Genomic DNA, 25,110 nt, shown 5'->3' with positions numbered 1-25,110 from the left:
TCCCACATGCATTCAAGAGGCAGCTGGACAGCCATCTGTCAAGTATGTTTTAAGGTAGATTCTTGCATTGAGCAGGGGGTTGGACTCAATGGCTTTATAGGTCCTTTCCAACTCTACTATTGTATGATTCTATGAAATGGAAAAAATGCAGTTAATGCTGTTCATTTTTAATAAGACTTATATAATTGTTTATTATCTCTCCCTCCTTCCCACCCGCCCTGCACACTTTTGCTTGGCACCAAGTTGGTGGCCACTGGCTGTAGCTAACAATATGGATTTTCCAGAATATTTCAAATTGGAATTTTTTGGGGGGAAAGTTTCCAATGCAACTTAGGTTAATTTGCAATGGATCATTTTCACAGGAAAATTTCAGTCTGCATCAGAAACTGGGCAATTTCTGGCCGTCCAAAAGTTTTGGCCGAAAACTCCAATCACCTCTCACCATTGGCTATGCTGGCTAGAGCTGGTGGGAGCTACAGGCCAAAACATCTGCTGGGCCACATGTTGTTCCTAGAGAGAACTAATTTAGCATGTTTTTTAAAACTTGTATTTCGTAAACCAAGCTAAAAGAAAGTACCCCATTTGCATTGGAAAAAATTATGGTGCCCTAGAGGGTCAACTAATGTAACATGTTTATTTTACTTATATTTAGCAAGAAATGACTCTTTTAAAAAGTATACCATGTTAATGTTTCATCCCAATACACTACAAGTATTTAACCAGAAATATTTAAGGGGGAAATTAAATTATGTAGAAAAAAATATTGGAATATTAGTAAAATTTAATGACAATAACATGCACATTCCTTACATTGTTTAAATGTAAGAAGAAAAAAGAACCTGAAAACTGTTGACATACTAATTAATTTTAGCAACACAAAGAAATGTATATGATATGCTGACAAACACTCATATATTTCAACAGAGCTCAACTCTCTTCCACTGAGGCTTATTACTTATTATTTCCATTTAACTTATTATTTCCATTTCAATGACATATATGCATCTAAGGAATGACCACCTGAAATATTAATTACAACTTTGAAACTGACAAGCTTACCTAATATTGAATTTGCAATTAGCATGCATTTATTTTTAGTAATGAACTTATGAAACAGAAATTTTTCCTTGGAAAATTTAAGCACTGAAAACTTTTCTTCCCATCATACAGGGCAGCCAAAGCAATGTCAGTGCCAAATGTGGGTCTGAAACCCAATTGAAATGAAGGCAGAACAACAGTTTCATCCAAGAACACCTAGAGAAGACATACTGCACAATCTGCTATTAACTAATCTTTCAGCGGTACTACCTGAAAATGCACAATTAATTTGACCAGCAAATTCAGAATAACCTAAGCACAATGGCCTGGTTTGTATGTATAATGATATAACTATGGTTTATTTTTGTACATGAGTGAACCTATAGTTAATCTCAATGATGATTTATTGAAATAAGCTACTTTTGTAAACCAAGCTTTGGAGTTGGTTAATTTCAGTAACACACAGTTATCATTAAGCAGTTTGTCTGGGCTATAACCCTAAGTTACAGTTAATTAAAAAAAAAATGTGTGCGAGAGGTCTCTTCTGATCTCTTCCTCACAACTACATGGGGGTGGGAGATGTCTGAGGCTCATTCACATAATGATAAAACACAGTTTATTGTTGCCTCACTTTGATGTAATCTGAATTATCCTCAGAGTTGGGATTTCAAATAGGTTCTCTTTAAACTCAAGGGTTCAAAGACCAGTTTAAGCTTTGTAAAATGGAAGTTAGGGGGAAATAGCATGCACACAGTGATATCATTCCTTTGAGAATGATTCACCAAATTCCCAAACAGTTTTTGGGACTTGGAAAGGTTACAGAAAATTCGTAACTGCTGAAATAAAAACTCTGAGAAAGATTCTAGTATGTGTATTTCCCTTGAGATCATGCCATCATGTGCACAGAGGGGAAGCTCCTGAAGATCTTCTCATTTCATCCCCAAAACCCATACCAATCCAGATGCCAATATAAATATTAAAGGAATTTCATATGCGGGCACTGTTTGTGTTTATACCTTTAATTAATAAGGGCCTTGCATTTTGCATCTTGGCTTGCACATACATGACTTTGACTGGGTTCGAACAATCATGGGTGGAAAAGAAGCCACCATGGCTTCTTCCCCCACGCCACCCATGCTCATGTCCACTATTTGCATAATTACTCTCAATGCAGCACTGGTTGCATTGTGCAACAAGTGTGGCTTCTTACCAACCCCACAATCCATGGTTTGTGGATGGGTTGTGGGGTGGGTAAGAACTGTTGTGCATCATGCTGGATTCAAACAACACGGCAACCCACATGCCATCGCAGGTAATTTTGCCAATAACAGGTGTGCACATGGCAAACATAGGTCAGGGAAAAGAAGCCACAGTGGTTTCTTTCCCCCCTACTATCATTTATGCATCTTTCTAGGAGAAGCAGTAGTTTTTAAACCTTCCCTAGACCCTATTTATTCAATTTATACCTCACCTTTACATCCAGAAAATGGTGCTCCAGGTGGCAAACAATCATAGAAATGTTTTTTAAAAGCATATTTAAAATCAATAACAAACAAATACACTAAAAATCACATATAAAACCACACCAAAATTTACAGAATAATAACAGCACCCAATCCAACAGACCATTTTACAAGCCAAAGGCCTGCTTGAACCGACCCTACTGCAGACAATGGACACAGGCCCATATTGTCACACTACAGAATGAAAACAGAGAAAGGAAAGTTTATTCAGACACTATATCACAGCAGAACACTGCCCAAGAGACCTGACTGTAGTCAATCCTTTTTAACAGTTCACACTTCATACTAGCTGAGAGAAGTACTGTTATGACAAGGTTTGAATGCTATCTTAATTCATATTCCCAAGCAAACATGCTACACTAGATGTTCACATTTTGATTTATCCTATCAGAGATATTACAAAGATTAACTCCAAGGTATTCATGGTACCAACCTGTGAGGACAAGCTAATAATAAAGTACCAACCTGGTTGATGGAATTAGCAGCGCATGATGACAGCCCTGTTCCAAAGGAGGCAAGCAGGAAACAGGTTAGGTCAAACGGCACTGGTGCCATCGCAAATCCAGCTGCGGCGGGTACTTACAACCAGGGCTGCAACACAAAAAAAAATACATACTTTTGCAGTACATGTTACCATATTGTTAAAAAAGACACCTCCTTCATGGATAGACAGTTCTGTGTTTATCCATCACTGTGCTATCCTCCCTTTTTGTGGTAACAGAAAGGAGATGCAGGGGACCCACTTCCACAATCTCCTGCTTAAAAGAGGAGGATGCAGAGAAAACAGAAGGGGAATGTTTCTCTTCTAATTAGAGATTTGAGACTACGAAGTGTTTCTGCATACACACATATTAAGTATGCTCCTCATGAGCAACTTCGCAACTCACCAATCCCGAGTTAACAATCTCCTCCAGGCAAACAGGTGCATCCCCACAACCGCAGGGTTAAAGCTATTTGTGCAGCCACTATCACAATACCCACACTGTTTGCACTGCTCTCTCATTCACCATTCTAGCCTTATGAAAGTTAAAAGCAGCGTAAGGAGTACTGAAGCTGAAATTAAAAAAAGGTGGGAGCAGTGGGGGGGAAATGCAAGCTACATATTTTTCTGCCTTCGTACTTGACTTTTTATTAAGTTTTGCTAGAAATGCTGGGCTTCCATTAGCAAGGGCAAATGCCTTCTTTTACATTCTGACAAGAGGTTTTAATTAAAATTATCAGAGAGAATACTTTAAACTCATTTATTATAGCAAAACACCAGCTCATTTATAGAAGGAGAGAGGAGGAGCAGTCTGTATAACATTATCATTACAATGACCCTCAAAGAAATTCTAGCATACTGTAGCCACTGTTCTAATTAAAGTCTCCATTGATTTCTCCAGATTAATTTCAGCCAGTCATTTCATTGCGACTTATCAGGTTCTCATTAAAAGCAGCTGTAGTGCATTCTCATTTATCCAACTGGAATAGATATTTCTGTAAGTTTGCCCAGTATCCCACACTCATAAAACAAAGTTCTTGCTGTCAAGAGCATCATTTCAGCCTTGGCTAAAGTGAGCTTCAAATATATGTCTCAAATTCAGACCTAGAGACCTAAATCTATTTTTTTAAAAATATAACTTCTGGAATCTGAGTACTATGAAGGATTCTCAAAGCAGGGCTTCCCAGGAAAACTGTTGAAGGCTAAAGCTACCACAGAACTTGGTAACCCATTTCAGCATAAGGGAATGTTTCTGGAGACCAGAATTTCACACAGCGGCCAGATTCAGACAACCACAGGAGGAAAAGAAGTCACCATGGCTTATTCACCAGCCCACGCATGTGCCACAAATACAACTACTATTTGCATAATTACCCATGATGCAGTACAGGTTGCTGTGTCATCTGAACCCGGCTGGTCTGGCTGCTTAACCACACCACAAACCATGGCTTGTAGTAGGGTATGTAAGAAGCCATCACACAATGCAAGTTTTAATCTATTTATTCAATGCAAGAGCCTCGTGTGGCGCAGAGTGGTAAGCGGCAGTTACTGCAGCCGAAACTCTCCCCATGGCCTGAGTTCGATCCCTGGTTCTCAGGCAGCCGGCTCAGGTCGACTCAGCCTTCCATCCTTCCAAGGTCGGTAAAATGAGTACCCAGCTAGCTGGGGGAAAGGTAACTGCGACTGGGGAAGACAATAGCAAACCACCCTGCTACAAAGTCTGCCAAGAAAACGTCAGCGAAAGCAGGCGTCCCTCTAGGAGTCAGCAATGACTCAAGTGCTTGCACGAGAGGTTCCTTTCCTTTCCTTCCTTCAATGCAAGTTTTACTGTATAGAGTAGTATCTATTCATTTTGTTTACTATAGTATCATTTTTATTGGCATTAATCATCATTTTTATGTAACTTTCACAGCAATCTCCTGATGAACAGTTTGTTACTGTATATAAATATTCTAAATAAATAAATAAATAAAACGCATTGGAATGAAACTTGGAACAATATACTAGTCACCGATACCTGTTAGAATTTTGTTTGTTCTGGCATCTAGAACCACTCATCTTTTCAGTTTATATTTACTAAATTCATTCCGTGAAAGGTCTGCTTTATACCCTGCTACCTTCTACACATGAGACTACTATGGACTGAGCCAACCCAGAATTAATGTTGTCACATGTAGGAAAGGATATAGCTGCAATCATGGACGCCTGCTGGATTTTTCCCAGAGGGTGGGGGGGAGGAGAAATGGCACACCAGTTTGTGATTGTACTTCGTGTGCATAGCACACACTGCTACTACACACCTGTGTTCTTTCCATAACTTAGCATCACAATCAATGACATTTAGAACCCTACACAGTTCCTGGGACCTGAACAGCAGTGTTATATTAAAGAAGCATCATGAACTCTAACAAAATTTTATTTAGAGTGAAAGATTAAAACACACACACATATTGGAACAAGAGAAAAAAACTAAAGGCACAAACACAGTACAGCAGTCTTAAGAATACCATGTCATATATTTTATGGTATCACTTATCATAATACTGATCCTGTTCAGATGACACACTAAGCCATGATGAGGCTGCTTTTTTATGTTTATAAGCAGACTCTTCCACTATTTAGTCCTGTTCAGTAGCTCCTGTCAATACAGCTTTGACTTGTTTTTGTTCCCCCTAAAACCTGTACTAACCCTTAATGAATTGCACTGCTGCTACAATCAACTTCACAGCCCAATCTGAATTTCTCTAAAACACCAGATAAACTCAGAGGCACCCCCAAAGCCACACAGAAACACCTCCTGTGTTTAATCTACTGACCTCCTGTCCTATCCTCAAGGTTGCCTGTGGGGCAGGAAACTGAAAGTAGAGATAGATGGGGCAGGCACAGCAACTGCTGTTGCTGCTTTGAGAAAGACATCTTTATTGAAATCTGGGGGGGGGGGGCAGCTGCACTCCCTTGCCCCTAAGAACAAATGCCCATGGCTGCAGTGCTATCCCACATTGTACCTCCACCTGTCGTGGGTAAAATTAGAATCCTGTCGCTATAGCAGACAGGATAATGCAGGCAAAGGGACAAGTGGACCAGGAGAGTGGAATACCTGCATTCTCCCCCCCCCCATTACTTCCAAACTTTTAAACGGACAGGAAGCTCAAGTTAAATCTGAAAAAGTCTGCTTATGTTTTAAAGATTTGCATACAGCATGCCAGTCTCAAGCTACCTTATGAACTTCCAATAGTTGCAATAAAATAAAAAGGCCAAACTTTTAGTACACTTTTAAAAAATTAAAATTACAATATTGGATTTAAAATATCAAAATTATAACATTGGGTTGGATCCATATCAACTGTTCCAGAATGGAAGGGCTCCTTCCATGCATAGAAGTCAGACAGATCAAGTGGAAGCTCTTATTTCACTAACTAGACACTCCCGTGGGTGGGAGAAGGAAGGCAATTTTTTCACCAATTGCTCCTTCCCCCTGCGCCTCCACCTTTCTTGTCCGTAGGAGCGTCTAGTTTGCAGAGTTCTGCTCCACACAACTTTGGATCCAACCCATTATTCCAATAATTTTGTTTGATCTTTTAAAATGAAGTTCTTACCTTTCAGAGCTTCTATGATAAAATTATAGTAGGAGGTTTGAAAAAGTGCGTTTTTGCTTTGACCAGGGCAGGAGGGGGGTGGGGAGAAATTTGATCATGTTACTGCAAGTTTTAATATTTCCCCAGGGAGAAAGAGCATTCTCTAAAATGCTTGCATCAATGTTTCTCTCCTTACATTCTCACACTTTGCTCACTGAAACACTAAAATAAGAGTAATGTTACTGGTAGGAGACACACCAATTTGTTTACTTAGTAACCCCAGATTTGTTTGGACTAGTTATATATATGTTTCATTAGAGGTTACAGCGTGAACACTAAAAGGCCATATTCTTAAAGCATTCTTGCATTTAATAGTAATTGGAAACAAATGTTGGCAACACTTCTTGCAGAAAGTAAGAAGCAGTCCTAAAAATAAATCAGACTTTGATACTGGCCACATTCATACGTAACACTAAGCCAGGATTTAGCATTATGTGCACAACCCTCTGTGAGCCTGCACTCCTTCCACCCCAATAGTTTATTAAAAATGCCAGCAAAATAATCCAGGGTTGGCTGTTGGACTGATTAGCAATTGAGTATAGCATGTGCTAAGCCACTATTCCCGGTTTGTACCCAAGAACAAGCCAGAACCAGGAGAAGTGAAATTATTAGTTTTTCCTTCAGGCTTACAGAGGCTAATGCAAGATAACACTAAATCCTGGCTTAGTACATTGTCTACATGCAAACCAGGCCAAAATGCTATCATTGAACTTTCAGAGGAAGGGACAATGAAATTTAAAATTTGTTTGTTTGATTTTCTTTGAATCAAGAAAGGAATTCAAAATGAACTGCAGTACTTATCCAAATCCTATAAAATCAATAGGATGCCTTTGGTGGAATGTGCATAATACAGAATATAAGTATCATAATGTACTCTTGTTAAAAGAACAATAAATATAGCATTAGAGTTGGCAAGGACACCAAATAAAGAGTTCATACACACTATTAGGGAACCGAATAAAACAATGATTTTTTTTTATTGGTAGGTCTAAGATATGTACACTTTAAGAACTGAATTCTGCTCTTAGTGACTTCACAGAAGAAAATGAACATTTTAGCCATTAAGCAAAATTTCCAGTAAGTGGAAAACTACAGGCTTATGTACACATTGCTATGGATGTGAAGGCCCAGAAAATAACCAGGAAAAATTCACCTCCTTCTTGCCTTGCAGAGCCTGGCTACATGGAGCAGCACAAACAGCACTTGCAGTAACTACACTGCAGCTCTATATATTAGATAGATAAGCACTGTCTGAATTATTTCAGTCTCTCTCTTAACATATGACCCTTGAAGTGTGAATATCAGAGTTCCATGAATGGGGGAAGGTGGATGAGGCATGGAAAGTGGAAGAGCACTGATGTGGCTATGCTCTCAATCATTTGCTCACCTACATTTGCTTAGCAGCTAGGCACCAGCACTATCTGTTGCAACTGCTGACCATTACTCACTGCTATTCCCATATTCCTTATGGCTCTCCACAGGTATCTGGACAGCCCTCCAACAGATGCAGAGGCAAGGATGCTCCCAAAGCAATGGAAACAACAGAAGAGCACAGCAAGCAATAGAAGCAACCTATATAAATCTAGCTGTTTCTAGTGAGGGTTGCCATTCTTCTCAGCCTAGCAAGGCACTTGTAATTTTGAAAGTACTCAACCTACAGTTATACAACAGGTGCAGTGATGGTGAGACCTGCACCTGTTCATCTGCTGCCAAACACCTTTCAAAGGCACTGGAGACCTGCTAGCATGACATTTCTAACAACCCTATTCATCTCTTTCTGCAACATTCTACCACTGATGCAGATTAGATTTATTTTTAAACCATCCACCCTTATAGATGAAAATGTTTTCATATTAAAGTGCAGAAGAACATCAAAACTAAAGCTAGCATCCAAAGACTCACATTAGTTCCAAGAAGATAGTTTGGTTTTGCTTTTTAAAAACAGTATTTCAAAAACATTTAATGATAGCATATGATGGTAAGCTATTCAGAGTGAAAAACATCTCAGTGGGTATGTGCAAGCTCTTGTATGTTCCTTTAGATCAATCCCACCTGCCAGATTTAAACAAAAAACCTGGGCGCACCAAAAAAAGGATTGTCTTATTCTACATTTCCTTACATGGAGAGCCAGTGTGGTGTAGTTGTTGGACTGGGATTCGGATTTGGAGATCTGGCTTCTAGTCCCCACTTGGCAATGAAGCTCACTGGATGATTCTGGGCCAGTTACTGACTCTCAGCCTAACCTACTTCACAGGGTTGCTGTGAGGATAAAACAGAGGACTATGTAACCCACTTTGGCTTTCTTGCAAGAGGAAAAAAAGTGGGATATAAATGAAATAATAAATTTAAAAAATAATAAATAAAATGAAATGATTGAGTCTATGGCTACAATAATCCTAGACACACTTACGTGGGAGTAGCCCACTGAACTCACAGCACAAATAAGATGAAATAATGCATGAGAAATCAAGACATAATAGAACAATCAAAGAGGGGAACACACATCCTGAAAATGGTCACCTGAAGAGAGAGAAAAAGCAATCAATAATACCTGTAAGTTTGATTTTGGACAAACGAGCCAAAATGTCTGGTAAATTATCCAGCTGTAGTTTAATCTCTTTCCACTGCTTTTCTTCACTGGATGCAGATCCTATTACAGTTTCCGCACTGTCGGTGACTGCCATGGACTTTAGCGCTTCAGACTCATTTATTGCTGGTTTCTCCGACAAATGTGGCAGAAGAGATGAAACCGATCTCACCTCATGGGTAACGGTTTTTTCCTGATCTGAACGCTGTCCTTCAAGGAAAGGAGGTGCAGCAGATTCTGGTTTCAGCTTTGCTCGCTGACATAATGCTTTGTTGTGCTGTGCTACATACTGGGGGAAAAAAACTTTCGTTAAATAAATAAATATGTCAACTTAAGACATTTAAACTACTTTGAATCATAGGTTCTACAGGCACTGTCAAGGATGTTCTCCAGTGAAAACCTCATTGAATGGAGTGGGAGCTGCATGAGAGCGTTGTCTCAATGGGACCTGTGCAGGTGAATTTTCTGATAGATTTTGCACACTAGTGCTACTACCAATCAGTGACACCCCTTAGAGCAGGGGCGGGCAACTAGTGGGCCTCCAGACGTTTTGTCTTACAACTCCCATCAGCTCTAGCCAGGATACCCAATAGTGAGAGAACATGGGAGATGTAGGCCAAAACCTCTGGAGGGCCACAAGTTGCCCACCACTGCCTTAGAGCTGCTTTACTTTATTTTAAAAGACATAGCAAGCAATCCGAGGGCATTCATGCAGGGAGCTTGTAGGACTTTTTTCTGTCCAAACATGCATAGGATTGTGTCTAACTGAATGTTTCCAGAGGGGTAGACATGGTAGCATTTTGTAGCAAAAACAAAGAGTCTTGTAAGACTAAGGTTATTTTTGTTGTTCTAACATTGTTATTCCTCCCAACTAAATTTCAGCTGTTCATTTCATTTTGAAAAGAGATGAATTCACGCTATATAAATCTAATCTACCATATTCTGCAAGCTTTACAGTAAGTAACAATGACTTAAACTAAAATACTTTGAAACATAATAAAAAAGTAATAATAAAAAAGAATATCCTTCCCATCACTACCAGTTTAACCACAGCCAACAAATGCTAATCTAAATAAATATCTGACAATTCTCCCTTGCTGTCCAAAGTTAATCTAGGGATGGTGTGATGAAGAGAGCATTTTTAGTTGGTCTTAGCCCAGTTCATACATCCAATAGCAATACAGCTGGCATGAAGGTTAACACCATGTGGTAAGCTACATGTAGGAATGGCTTGCAAATTGCACAATTTCAACCTTGCCAACTCAAACTCTCTTTTCCCATGGGTTGCATAGTTAGATTTGCTTGAACATATGAACAGCATTACTAAATCAAACAGGTCCATCTAATTCAGTGTTAGGGGGCATCCATATGCCTCCGGCAACCTCATAACCAGAATACTACAGTAATAACCATCCACTATTTTTCCGCCAACATCTGGCAATCAGAGCTATGTTGCCTCTGAAAATCGAGGCTCCATTTGTTCTCCATGAATAGCTCACCTCTCTGTGATTGCTTTTATTTATATAAAAGATTATACTACCTCCTTTCTATCAAATGATCTTCAAGGCGATTAAATAGTACAAGGAACGCAGCTCCCCATTCAGCTCTCAGTGGTGAAGGGATTAAATTATCTCCCCAATTCTCCAATGTTCCTGCTGCTATCTTTTCAGTGCTCACAGTGAGCCAACAGGAAGTAGTCCCATTGCAGGAAGTGTGTTATTGTGTGCCGCTCCAGATGTAACTATCATTAGGGAACAAGGCTTCTCCTCGCTCAGGCCAGAAGGGACACAGCTCCCAGATTGACTCCTGGTGATCCAAGTAGCTGTGCAAGATACTGCAGAGATACCTCTTTCCAACTCCCTGCCACTGAGAATAGCTGCTGAAACTGTCCTTATATGGCTCACAACAAGTGCAAAGACAAGAACACATCCCCTCCCAAGGTGGTATGTTTTCAACAGGACTAAATGTAACCATGTTTAGAATGCAAATGCATTTTCAACTAGTCACCTATATAGTGTGAACATAAGAATGAGAGATCATGACAAGTCATCAAGGAAAACTTAGTGTCTTAGGTATGTTGGGACCAAATAATAATAGTAGCATGATTAGTACTGACAAAGTACTTCGAACGTACAAAACGTTTGAGTCTTTATCATTTTTCTCCAAGCAAATCTTGAAGTGGATCTCCATTATACCCCACTTTATTCCCAGAGTGTGCTTGGCTCAGCAGGACCTGAACTCAAGGTATTTTAAGCACCACTATTAATTCATTTCTGCAATCACTGAAAAATTGTTCTGAGCATGAATCAGCTATAGTGGTAATGTATTCTTATATCTTCTGCTGCGAGCCAGTTGGAGATATTCATGTGGAAAAGAAACATACAAAGATTATTATGTATTATGGGTGAGATCCACATAACCACCCATAGAAGGGGATGGACATAAATTGACTTTCCCACATCCTCCCGCACCTGCCAGGCTCCAGAGCCCCCCAAAATGTTTCCTTGAGGCTTCAAGGCCCTGCTGAGTGGGAGAAGCTGTGGTGTAGAGTTTGAGAAGGAAGGGGGAGATCACAGAAAATTGGCCAGAGGCACCTTCCAAATGGAGAAAAGTTATCTCTGCCCATAATTCCGAAGACAGATATCAAGATTTAAACCACTACCGCTAACAATAACTTCTACAACACACATAATCTATATGATTCTTCTTCCTTCAGGATGCTTCAAGGAGTATTCTTCATTTTCCATTTGCAAGTTCCAAAAACAGTAATGCTGTCCACCAAAGGGTAGATGTGGGAAGTTTATACAAGAAATGCTTATTCTTAATCTACACTATCTTTTGATGTGATATACAGTGTTACACTGACTTACCATTCTCCTGAGAAAGTTTAACTTCTGAAATGTAACTCCCCTTTCTTTGGTGACTCTGAAGAAACATGCAAACTTGAATGGCACTTGCTGCATGGTTTTTTTTTCTTGAAGGCACGGGAAAAGTATTCCTATAAGTGAGGGGGGAAATAATGGCCGAATTTATTTACAATAAGGATTAGAAGCAAATCTAGTGCATATTTTCAGTCTCAACAGCTAGAGAAAGATGCACAGGAGAACAAAGTCTAAGGAAAATAATAAGGGAGACAACATACTGCTTGCAAAATCCAAGGGGAAGTTGTTCAGTGTTCCCTTTCAAACAACCTATCACACTAATCTTTTCCACTCCTGCTACTGCCATTGGCTATAAAACTGTTTATAACTAGACAAGCATCAACAAGATGGAATATTTACTTAAAACTAGGTATTGCCCATAAAAGCAGCACCAGAGTTGAACATTCACATCAGGAGTTTTTTCCCCACCAGCTGCAATGTGTGTGTGTTTATTACTGATCTTAAAACTACTAGCTATGATATAAGACAACCATAAAACTTCATTTTTAATTGTCACAGTAAAAAGTCTCATGACAATAAAGGAAAACACTGAAGCAATGTTTATGAGGCTGGTGTACGTGCTTCAGTTGCTCAAGTCGATACACTAAATGTATTGAACACTCCCTAAAAAGTAGCTTCTGTGACTGGAACAAGCAATTGCATTTATTGAACAGGATTTTTTTGTATCCTTGTATAAGTTATACAAGGATACATACCTATTAATATTACTTGCTTATATAAGAGATGCATATTCTCCTAAATGAACACAAATATTTAGTTGAAAGCTAGTAACACCAATCTGGCAGGCAGGGGGGCAACACTTCTAGACACATTAACATGTAAAAGCAAAGAACAAGGACAGTAGTGGGAAAACATAAATGCTTCTACACAACCATTTTTCTTTATTTGTCAAGAATCAGCATATTTCAGCTAAAATGTACATCGTTTCAGGGCGGTTGTTTCAAAACACAACATAAGAAACAAAAAAGGCAGTACAAAAGACTTAACTGCAGTGTCAACTAAGGAAGGTGTGTGATTTATTTGAACATTCTAGCTTAACTACACTTTTCCTAACATTTTAACAAGTACAACTATGAATTCAAGTATAGATTTGAAGTCAACTTCTCTCCTGCCCCAATTACGGTCCTGCAAAAGAGACACAGATTGCCTTTTAAATCAAGTTAACCTTGGAGAGGATAAAGAATAATAATGTTAATAAAGGAATGAGGTACCATTAGCTACTTCCTGTGATTTTTAACAAATGTTCTCCGTCTCAACTTCAAGGCAGAGGACAGCCTGACCCAATACAGAGTTAGGTGTACTTAAGCCTATCTATTTTAAGGAGCTTAGGTTGTCTAACTACACATCTGATATTCTCTGAGTTTCTATCAAAATATAAACTGTTATTTTGAGTATATGTGTTTGTTAGTATGCATGTTTCATTGTTACTGTGTGTTGTTAAAGCCCTGATTTCAGGAAAACAGGAGAGAGAAAGAGAGGGTGTGTATATGATTAACTAGTGTTGAATAAAACATGAATATTTGCAGAATGGGCGTCAACTAAAGCGGAAGCAGAAGAGACATGAAGGCACTTCATAACTTCCCTAGCTCAATCTTGTTATCACATGCACGAAATCACTCATACAATTGCAAGGTGTCCTATTTTCCTTCTCGGAAATAAGCAGATAAACTGATATACATACAAGAAAAATCTTAATATTAAAATGCCAGGATTCTTCATAAATGTCAATGCTGCCTCAAAACATGCATTGAACTGATACTAAAATACAGTATTATGCTATTTGTTGAGAGAGCTTAGCCAAATATTTGCATCTCCTTGCACCTCACTACCTCCAGTTTTATTTTGTTCCTTTTGCAAAGTATTAATGGGACTATTAATAATGCTAAATGAAATATTATAACTACTACTATTTTCCTATTTTTTCTGTCTGAAAGAGTAAAGAGGAGCAGTTAGCTATTAATAAACATATCATGGTGGCACCATAGCAAGGCCATTTGTACTCAGAATTATCTGACTAAAAGTTGGCTACTTTTATATAGCAATATCTGAGGAGATGGAAGCAACTACCCTACACCTCCAAACTCCTAAACCGCATACTTACTCCTGCCATCTCAACGCTCAAAGAACTCCTGTAATCTGGCTTCTGCCCTCTGTATTCCACTGAAATCATTCCCATCAAAATCACTGATCCTCCTTGATCTCACTGCTGCCTTTGTTACAGTTAGTTGCCCTCTCTTGCTTCATGTCCTAGATTTTATTTGACTCTATCCTCATCTAACTGTTCATTCAACATTTCTATAAAGAGAATCCCATTGTTTGCATTCTCATGTCTATCAAGGCTCCATTCTTTTTTTTTCTCTCTCTCTGTCTTTCCACAACATCTTTGAGTGATGTTATCAAAACCCATGAGTTTCAATACCTCTATACACAGATGACATCCAACTCTCACTCTCTCTCTCTTGCCCAGAACTCTCCCATAATCGAATCCTTTATCACCAGATATTTCTGCTTGGGTGTTTCACTGCCATCTCAATCTCACATATGACCTAAACCAGACTTCTCATCTTTCCTCAAAAGCTTTTCTCTCCTCGTATATTTTCTATATTCACTGACAATGACACCATGTACCCTGTTCCTCTCCCCACCAGTCCCCAGTCAAAATTCTGGTTCACAATCTAGTAATCTTCTGCTTTGATTAAAGCAACTGTCCTGACCCAGGTTCTATTGCCATCCCTCAGCCCTCTTTACTATGAACTCTGCTATCAAAATCATTCACCTCCATATGGTATCTTTCTCAAGTCCCTATGCTAAGAAAATAGGAAGCTGCATTATAGTAGTTCAAAGTGTGTGTCCATCCAGTCCAGTATTGTCAACTCTGAGTGGCAGCAGATCTCCAAAGTTTCAGGCAGTGGTCTTTCACAACACTTGCTACCCAATCCTTTTAAAGGAGAGATGCCAGGAGTTAAACTTAGGACATTTTGCATGCAGAGCATATGTTCCTCCACTGAGCTGTAATCCATCCACTCCCAGATTCAACTAAGACCTCACTTTCAAAGTCCTCTATGGACTTAACCCCCCTTATTTTTTGACCTTTTTATCCAAGTAGAACCGTGCCACTAACCCTCACTTCAGCAATTCCATTACTTTCAGTCATTCAATGGTCCTTGCTCCCACAAAAAGATCCACCTTTTGCTCCTTACTGACTCTTATACCTGGAATGCCCCCCCCCCCGGAAAAGTGATGGTGCCTCTCTCTATTCTTTCAAACACATATAACTGGAATGAATAGATACCTTTCTCTTGTTTATCCTTGGTACTATCTTCCCTCCTTTCCTCTATTGCTGCCTGTGTGTCAAATTCTAGATTGTAAATTCCTCAGGGTAGGGATTTGTCTTGTTCAGTCAACATAGTACAGGATGAGGATTAAGGGGTGATAGGAAATGAGAGAAAGAATTATTTCACCATGCGTACAGTAGCAAACAATTCCTGCTAGTCACACGTTTTGGCCCATACAAGGGAAGAGAATATCAGAAAGCTGGCCTGGGGGGCGGAGAGGAAAGGTTTTGTGTGCGCGAAGAAATAGGACATTACTTTTTCCTTATATAATTAATGCCACCAATAGCCATAGCTCAGTAGTAAAACATATGCGTTGCATGCAGGAAGTTCCAGGTTCAATCCTCAACATCACCAAGTAGAGGAAAGACTCCGAATGAGACCACGGGCAACGGTTGCCGCTCAATATAGACCCTTTCCCCAAGTTGGTGACCTCCAGATGTGTTGGACTACAACTCCCATTGGCCATGCTAGCTGGGGATGATGGAAGGTGAAGCCCAATGCATTCGGTAGGGTGCCAGGTTGGGGAGGAATGATATACACAGAGGGCGAAACCAGTGTTCTCGAGTCACCTTTCCAAGCACTCACACGTACAGAGGAAACAGACAAAGAAGGACAGAGGCATTTCCGCAGCGACCGTTCAAGCTGACAGCCCTCCCTCGATAACAAACCCCAACAACCCTCTGGCACCAAGGGCTGTGCACCCCATCGACCCTGTGCATCCCCCTACTACCACCTCAAGACATCAGCACCGCCCTTCAGAGCGAGCAATAACTGCCCCGGATTTATTTGTTTGCTTTTTAGTACCTGCGAGAGCCCGAAGCCGGGCGCGATGTCAGAGGACCGACCACCAGGGATCGGCGCCCTCCCTGCCCTTCGCTTCCCTCAGCACGGCTTCCAGGGCGCCGCCATTTTGGCCGGCTTGACCTCCCTCAGCTCCAGATTCCGCTTTACTTCCGGAGGGCAAGGCGGGACTTCCGGCACCGGCGGGAAAAGAACTGGGACGCTGTGCTAGAAGAGCTGTAGCCAGGGGACCTGGCGTTCGAGCGGGAGAAGTGGAGACTTTAGCGGATCCTGGCAGATGTCTGCGGACGGCGGCTGCTGCTCGTGCAGCAGCGCGTTGCCGCCTTCCTTTCCCGAGCAAGGCTTTTAAGTCTCTGTGTGCATAAGTCTTGGGGCAACAGGTTTCCCTGGAAGAGTGGCCGGGAAGGGGAGCTGTGCATGTTGAACGTCTTCCTTTGATGCTGACGGCTGCACGGGAGACAAGGTGACCACCTGGCTGGAGACTTGTTAAGTAACTACATAATAAGCTGACTCCATAGTGTTAACTCAAGTCGCAACGAATAGAGCAGCCTTCCCCGGCCATAATGCCTCCCAGATGTTTTGGACTTCAACTTCCATCAGTCCCAACTAGCATGAACAGTGACTCAGGAATCCTGGGAGTTGTAGTCCAAATCATCTGGAGAAAGCTGCTGGTTACAGGGAACTTGTGAGAGAAGGCACAGTAACACAGACACATTTTTGTTTATGTTTAAATTGTACTCTTCTCTGGAGCTTATGATTGCAGTTATGATTCCCCACTATGTAAGGTAGCTTAGGCAGAGGTAGTCGTGATTGACCCAAAGGCACACAGTATGCTTCATGGCTGAGCAGGGATTTGAACCCAGGTCTCCCCAGTCATAATCACCGTCTATCCACAGCAGCGTTTGCATATTGCAGCTAATCCTCATTCTGTACAAGCCTCCTAGCCCTGTCTATTCTCAGGTTTGACTACTTGGGCTATACCAGGACAACATTTTATCATCCTCTGAACTTGGCCAGGATGATATGGGGATGTCCACAAGAGTTCCTAGAACATAGCACTGCACTGTGAGTCAGTTCTGTTTCCTAAAATGTAATTGGCCAGTATTAGCCAAAATTAGGATGGGAATGAATTTCAGAACCAAGATTTTACATGCAAGCCAGAAGAAGGAAACTCTCAGCCTCCATCATTGTAGTTAAGGATATGTTTGTCTCCAGATGATCCAAAAAACCTACTATTGATCATTTTACATGTAAACTAGATTAAAATCAGTCTAAGTGTAAAAAAATGATTTTTTTAAAAAAATAGCCAAGTGATCATTTATTATTAGGATAAGAAATATTGTTAGTTCAAAGTGAATGACTGTCTTCCTTAGTTTATTTTTTATGAAAAGTGTATTTCCGCACAAGTTAAGTCTTTAGGTGAAGACTTGGTGCTCTGTATTCCCAACTGAAGAAAGGATGTTTAGTAAAAAAATAAAAAAGCCAAATCCACCAACCACAAAAGAAAAAAAATGCAAGTTATATTGAAGCCAACTAAGAACTTCTTGGCATTGACAGTGTTGGGAGAAATGAATGCAGCCTTGCACACAAACAATTTTACTATCCTGCCTGCCCCTATATAGCTATGGTAGAATACAAGGAGAGGGAAGGCCACTTTTGTAAACTTCCCTTCCTGGTTTCCAGGGGAAGTTTGATTAATGATGATAAGTTTTAACCTGTGTGCTGACTTTCTAAACCTCTATCCTTAGTCACCATTTTTCTGAACTAAAAAGCCCCCAATATTATAGCCTTTCCTTGTAGGAAAGGGCCTCCCCCAACTCAAAACTACTCCCTCCAGCTGCTTTTCTCTTTATGGGGAAAAAGGAACTTATGGGGTAGAGAAATATAGAGCGGAAAAATGGCCCAAGGAGAAAGGACCAAGCTCCTGCTCCCCACCATGAGTCAAGATTGCAACTACGGACAAGGCAAAGCTACACACAATTGGCAGTCCTGTGTCCTTTGGTGCCTTCTTTATCTCTCATTTGCAATTTTTGTCCTACACTGGCATGTTTACACTATGCTGGTAGTTGGGATGTGAGATGCTTTGGAATTCCCTGGAGAGACTCAGGCAGGAAAAATGTTCAGAAGTTTCTTTCTTTTGGACTGCCAAATAACCCAGTGTTGGTTTCAGAATTGTAGACAGGCTGGAGGCTTGTGCATTTACCTTCCCTGGAGAACCTTGAACTAGACTACGGACTTTTCTGGCTTTCCAGTAGAAAGTGGGAAGCAAAAAAGCTGGGAACCTTGAATAACCTTTTCCCCACTGGAGTCTATAGTTTATTTGGACATTCCTTACATTCATCAAGAATTAAGTGCTGAAATGGATCCCTGTTGAGAGGTTGTTGGATTTAAACAAAAACCAGTTCTAAGAGAGATAAGGAAAAATACCTCTTTCTGTGTAACTAACGATACAGGCTTGCAAAACTTGTGACCCACCAAGTCAAATGCAGCTGTCACCGCTATTTATGTTACTTCATCAGGGTCTCAGGAAATGGCTTCTTTTCACTCCCTTTCAAGAACTGCAAATATGGAGGGAGGGAGAGGGTGAGCTACATTTGGCTTGATGGGTCATAAGGCATGCAGCTCTGTGATAAAAGTTGTCCTGTGACTGCCAAGGCAAGAGGAAGGGCAACCTGACATCAATCATAGCAAAGGGCAGGTGGGGTGTAACGTTGCCCAGGAGTGATTTTCACTGGGGAAAATCCCAAATAGAAAAGGTTCAGCAGCTGCCATTCTTCAGCTATGATTGATGTAGGTGGTCCTCACCTGGCTGCTTTTTTTTGTTTAAAAGGCTGCTGAAGAAGGACTGCTGGGAGGTCACATCCCTTCCTTCACAGCATCTTCTCTAATTATTTTTGTTTTGTTCAAAGAAGCCATGAGGGGTCACAATTTGAATCAGGGTCACAACATGGGGAAAAGGGATTTTAATCCCCCACTCATGTTGCAATCCCATTGGAAATCACCCTACCCCGAAATTGCTATAAGCCATGGACAGTGAAACTCACAGGCACAACACGAGGTGCCTATATATTTTCCTCTCCATGGCTGATAGGATCTATTTTCAATAGGGCTGTGGCTCAAAGGGGAAAAGATTTAACTCTCCTGTGACCCATGGCTCTGATCCAAATCACACAACCTATGGTTGCTTTTGTGAGGGTGGAATTAAAAGATGATGGAGATGCAGTTGCACATCTCTAAGAACATATCTAGCTTGTCCTTTAGTCCCAAGAACACTTGAAGTTGAGACCAGCTTGCTTGCTTGTATGTTTTCCATTATGTGTCTTATATCTCTAGTAAAATCCTTGGATGCTTATGTTTTAAAAAGCTGATCATTCAGTCAGTGGGCCTGGAGCATACCAGACCCTGCATTCCCCCTTCTTTCCCCCAGTAACTATGGACCTCCCTGATGAATAGGGCTAGCAGCAAGTTTGGTCGGGCCCTTTGCAGCCCTCCCAAGTGGGTCCCTCGTCAGTGGTAAAGCCCCCCTGCAGGTGGTGGAGCAAGTGAAGTGTTACCCCCCCCCCCCACACACACACAGAGCAGCAGCAAGAGTTCCGGAGCTGGCAAAACCCTTTCCCCAGGCAACGACAGTGAGGCCACCAGCAGCTCCAGTTGCCTCCCTTTACAGTGCTACTACTGTGTCCACCATGTTGATTCTTCTATAATGACTTGGGTTCCTTTGGAGTGTCTGAGCATCCCCAGAAAGAATTGTGGGGGGGGGGATTGAAATAGTGGGTGCAGCAGCACTGCTTGTTGGGAAGACCAGCTTTTTTGTTGCTGCCCTTCAACAAGGGCAGGGCGGGTGGGGGAGAGGAAAGGAAGGGGAGATGAGAGGGTGACTGATGGGCCCTTCAAAGTGTTTGGGCTATCAGCAAAGGTCCGAGAATCCTGACCACTGACACCAGGCCTTCTTTTATCTTATTTCTGCACTTGCATTTCCTTTCTCCAGAGCAGAAAAGAGAGCCCACAATTATTGAGTCTAAACAGCTCTTCCCTTTCCCCAGGTCATATAGTTAAGATGCACCATTTTACCTAACGTTCTACTGCTGTGAAAGAGTTTTCTTCCTTGAAAGTGATTGCTGCTTTTGAAGGGTGGCAAGTTCTGTAATATGTTTCCAGTTTCCTGCTTGGCTTTGATAGTTTAATACTAGCATTCTATTATAGTTCAAGGTCAAACATCATTTTTTAAACAAGTTCTGTAAGAAGTCTATATTTTACTTAGCTAATTACTGTTACGTGCACATGTTTCACTGGCTATTATATAAACAACTTATTCCCATTTGTGTTGTTTCAGGGTGATATGTGATATTTAACAATGGGAGCCCCATTAATGTTAATTATAACCTCATATTAACAGCATTATGCAGTCCTCTTTACTATTAGTCCAAATCATAAATATGACTGGAGAGGCTTAATTAGGTTTCTGTAGTCAAATGCAATGGCTTCATATGATAGAGGGTAAATATAGTTCTGAAAACCACCCTGTCTTCCTTGTAAGATAAAACAATAAGGCCCCTTACTCAATTGATTTGTTGTCAGAAAATGATATAAAGTCCTACTGTAAAAATACAAAAATGTTGCTTGCTTCGTAGAATGTGTCATTGATGTTATCACCCCACAGAGACTTGGCATACTTTGTAATGCAGGGTTTAAAAGGGCCAAGTACAAAATAAAGGGGGGGGGAGGCACCTGCTCTTACTGTGGTAACCTTTTTACAGATCACTTCAGAAATGTAACTCCCAAACTACCAGGATATGCTGTTAGTACTGTTCAATAGTGGGAAAACAGGGCCTGAGATATTGCATATTTTTAGTGCTGTTCTTCCAGTCTGGTCTGTTTAGTTCAGTGGTATCTGTATAGTTGAGTGTGATACAAAGAGAGATATTCAAGTGTAAAATAAATGAAATGCATGTGAGCCAATAAAGCACCAACAAAGACTTTTGACCTCAATAGGTTCTTTCGACTACTTGCTAAAAGTGAGGATGTTTCAAATATGGCTGATTAAAAATACACTCCTGTTGCCTAAACACCCAATTTATCCATTTTCATCACTATACACACTATTATCAAACCATCCATTCATCTCTCCATCCTTGTTCGCATATGTTTCATTTTATTTTTATTTTTTATTTTATTACATTTATATACCGCCCCCATAACTAGAGCTCTCTGGGCGGTTTACAGAAATTCTAAAATGAGATAAAAACAAGTATACAAAATTTAAAATTCTAAAACACAGAACGTACATACATACATGAAGCATTAAAAACCGTTAAAATAAACATGTGGGTGATTAAGATCTGTTTACCCATGGGCACTTTATATCTATTTAGCCCTATCTAACTACACGTCATTCCTGTCTGAATGCAGTTCATCACTGACCTCTATCTGCATATATTTATTTATTTATATTTTATTACATTTATATACCGCCCCCCCAGCCGAAGCTCTCTGGGTGGTTTACAACAATTTAAAATAGTAGACATTAAAAGTATACAAAATTTTTAAAAAAACATTAAAAAAAACAGTATAAAAACAACCACAGTATTCATTTAAAACAACAATTCTGGGGTCCATTAAAACAAACTTAACGTTATTAAATGCTGTTAAAATTCTGTTAAAATGCCTGATAGAAGATAAAGGTCTTGACCTGGCGCCGAAAAGATAACAACGTTGGCACCAGGCGAGCCTTATCGGGAAGATCATTCCACAGTCGGGGGGCAACCACTGAGAAGGCCCTCTCCCTTGTTGCCATCCTCCGAGCTTCCCTCGGAGTAGGCACTCGGAGGAGGACCTTAGATGTTGAGCGCAGTGTACGGGTAGGTTCATGTCGGGAGAGGCGTTTCATCAGGTATTGTGGTCCCAAGCCATGTAGGGCTTTATAGGTTAAAACCAGCACCTTGAATTGGGCTCGGAAACATATAGGCAGCCAATGCAAGCGGGCCAGAATCGGTGTTATATGCTCAAATCTTCCTGTTCCAGCTATCAATCTGGCCGCCGCATTTTGCACAAGCTGCAGTTTCCGGACCGTCTTCAAAGGCTGCCCCATGTAGAGGGCGTTGCAGTAATCTAATTTGGAAGTTACCAAAGTATGGACAACTGAAGCTAGGTTATCCCTGTCCAGATAGGGGCGTAGCTGGGCCACCAACCGAAGTTGGTAGAAGGCACTCCGTGCCACCGAGGCCACCTGTGCCTCAAGTGACAAAGATGGTTCTAGGAGAACCCCCAAGCTACGAACCTGCTCCTTCAGGGGGAGTGCAACCCCATCCAGAACCGGTTGAACACCCCCCATCCGATCAGAGGAACCACCCACCAGCATCATCTCAGTCTTGTCTGGATTGAGTTTCAGTTTATTAGCCCTCATCCAGTCCATTGTCGCAGCCAAGCACCGGTTCAGCACATCCACAGCCACACCTGATGAAGTTGAAAAGGAGCAGTAGAGCTGCGTGTCGTCAGCGTACTGATGACAGCGCACTCCAAAACTGCAGATGACCGCACCCAACGGTTTCATGTACATGTTAAACAGCATGGGGGACAAGACCGACCCCTGTGGAACCCCATACCGAAGAGTCCACGGGGCCGAGCAATGTCCCCCAAGCACCACCTTCTGGAGCCGTCCTGCTAAGTAGGAGCGGAACCACTGCAATGCAGTGCCCCCCACTCCCAGCTCAGCCAGACGTTCCAGAAGGATACCATGGTCGATCATATCGAAAGCCGCTGAGAGATCAAGGAGAATCAACAGAGTTACACTCCCCCTGTCTTTCTCCCGACATAGGTCATCATACAGGGCGACCAAGGCTGTTTCCGTGCCAAAACCAGGCCTGAAACCCGACTGAAATGGATCCAGATAATCAGTCTCATCCAAAAGTGTCTGGAGCTGTCCCGCCACCACCCGCTCAAGGACCTTGCCCAGGAATGGAACATTTGCTACCAGCCTGTAATTACTAAGATTTTCCGGGTCCAAGGAAGTTTTCTTCAGGAGTGGTCTCACTACTGCCTCTTTCAGACGGTCTGGGACCACTCCCTCTCATAGAGAGGCATTAATCACCTCCTTGGCCCAGCCGGCTGTTCCATCCCTACTAGCTTTTATTAGCCAAGAGGGGCAAGGATCCAGAACAGAGGTGGTTGCGCGGACCTGTCCAAGCACCTTGTCAACATCCTCGAGCTGTACCAACTGAAACTCATCCAAGATTACAGGACAAGACTGTACTCTGGACACCTCACTAGATTCACCTGCTATAACACTGGAGTCTAAGTCCTGGCGGACTTAGGTCACACAGGTCAAACACACATATACTCTGTCCCTCCTTGCTTTTTATCCAACTTCACTGATGTACTCTATCCATCCATCCATCTGTATTTTAGGATGAATTCAAATAATTGTTTGAGTGGTTGCTAACACACACTAAGCTTATTGTACTCCAGTGTGCCTACTGTCGCTATCATCCATGTGACAGAAAGGCTCTGTCTGTGATAGCTGAGCTCCAGTGGAGATTTCAAGCAACAAAGATATTATACAATAATTATAACTTTATTTATTTATTACATTTTTATACCGCCCAATAGCTGAAGCTCTCTGGGCGGTTCACAAAAATTAAAACCATGGAAAGCATAATAAGAAATATGTCCTGTGAATCTTTCCTTATTTATCTAGCTTCCTATGTGCCTGCATACAACCTAATTGCTTTATCATCTTATGACATCTGTGAGCCAAGAGGATTTCTAAATGTTCTACAATTTATATTTCATGTCCTCCCAATACTGAAAAGGGCATGAGCAATTTATTGCACACTCATGATTGGTCACTCACGGAAGTTTGCAGGTTCTTTACAAGACATCATCAACCTCGAGGATGTCTCCTGCCCTTTACTCCCTTTATTTGCTTTCAAGAACATTGGAAATCAGCTTTAATAACAGTTAATGGTGCTATATCAGCAGTATGTTGTGATACAATTCAGCCAGTAGATGGTGCTGTTTCATTAAACATATAAAGCATTGTCAAGAAGGGAAGTTTTCAGTTCCAAATCACCTGTTCACCATCTAAAGGAGCCCATTGTAAATCCAGAAAGACTCCAGAAGTTGAAAGCCTGGTAAGCATGCATGATTTTTGCTTAATGTAGGGAAGCTATGTATCTCTGATTTGGCCAGAGTGGAGGGAATCATCTCTTTCAGTACAACAGCACATCTTAAGCCCCTTCTAGGTGATCATTTCATTGACCACACATATTTTCCAAGCTAGTACAATGTTTGAATTTTGGTGAAATGTAATTTTTCTGTAACAACACTTTGCCACTGAAACTGTGAGATCCCTTCCCACATATACACTGGGTATGATCTATTCCTCGTGTTAATTTAACAGCTAGAGAAACTACATCTAAGGACATGAGTGACTGATTTACAAAAGTAATATCACTCCAAAGCCTTGTAATTTGACATGGTGATGTTATATCACTGATCCAGTTGTTCCATAAAAAATCCTTTTTATGGTTCTGAGGACATCCAAAGTCAGATGGGGAGAGCTATTTTGCTGGAGGGGCATAATTTCATGTTGAAAGAATTGAGTTACATATCCTTCCCCCCAAAAGAAGAAAATTCTAGAATATGGACAGGATTCTCTGTGTTCTGAGAAGTCACTCATTTTCATCACCCTGGCTATATATTTTTTTCAATTTAATCTCTGAAGTCCTTTCTGTTTAATATATTAAAGTTTATACTCTCCCGCTACTCCC

At 41.0% G+C, this 25,110-nt stretch overlaps 1 protein-coding gene across 1 annotated transcript in view; it reads right to left on the bottom strand.

Annotated features, from left to right (window-relative positions):
- The window catches only part of LOC134394732 (protoheme IX farnesyltransferase, mitochondrial), a 128,855-nt gene extending 112,391 nt beyond the window's left edge, over positions 1 to 16,464 (bottom strand). Inside the window, 5 exon segments of the mRNA XM_063120416.1 lie at positions 3,027 to 3,134; positions 3,136 to 3,152; positions 9,229 to 9,553; positions 12,135 to 12,262; positions 16,346 to 16,464. Coding sequence (XP_062976486.1) covers positions 3,027 to 3,134; positions 3,136 to 3,152; positions 9,229 to 9,553; positions 12,135 to 12,227 — 543 coding nt within the window. The 5' untranslated portion in view covers positions 12,228 to 12,262; positions 16,346 to 16,464.
- Between the last annotated feature and the right edge of the window lie 8,646 nt (positions 16,465 to 25,110).

This window comes from Elgaria multicarinata, chromosome 3 (genome assembly GCF_023053635.1).
Source record: "Elgaria multicarinata webbii isolate HBS135686 ecotype San Diego chromosome 3, rElgMul1.1.pri, whole genome shotgun sequence".
In the NCBI taxonomy this organism is placed as follows: domain Eukaryota; kingdom Metazoa; phylum Chordata; class Lepidosauria; order Squamata; family Anguidae; genus Elgaria; species Elgaria multicarinata.
Note: the sequence above shows the minus strand (reverse complement) of the source record. Positions and strands in the feature narration are given on the sequence as shown.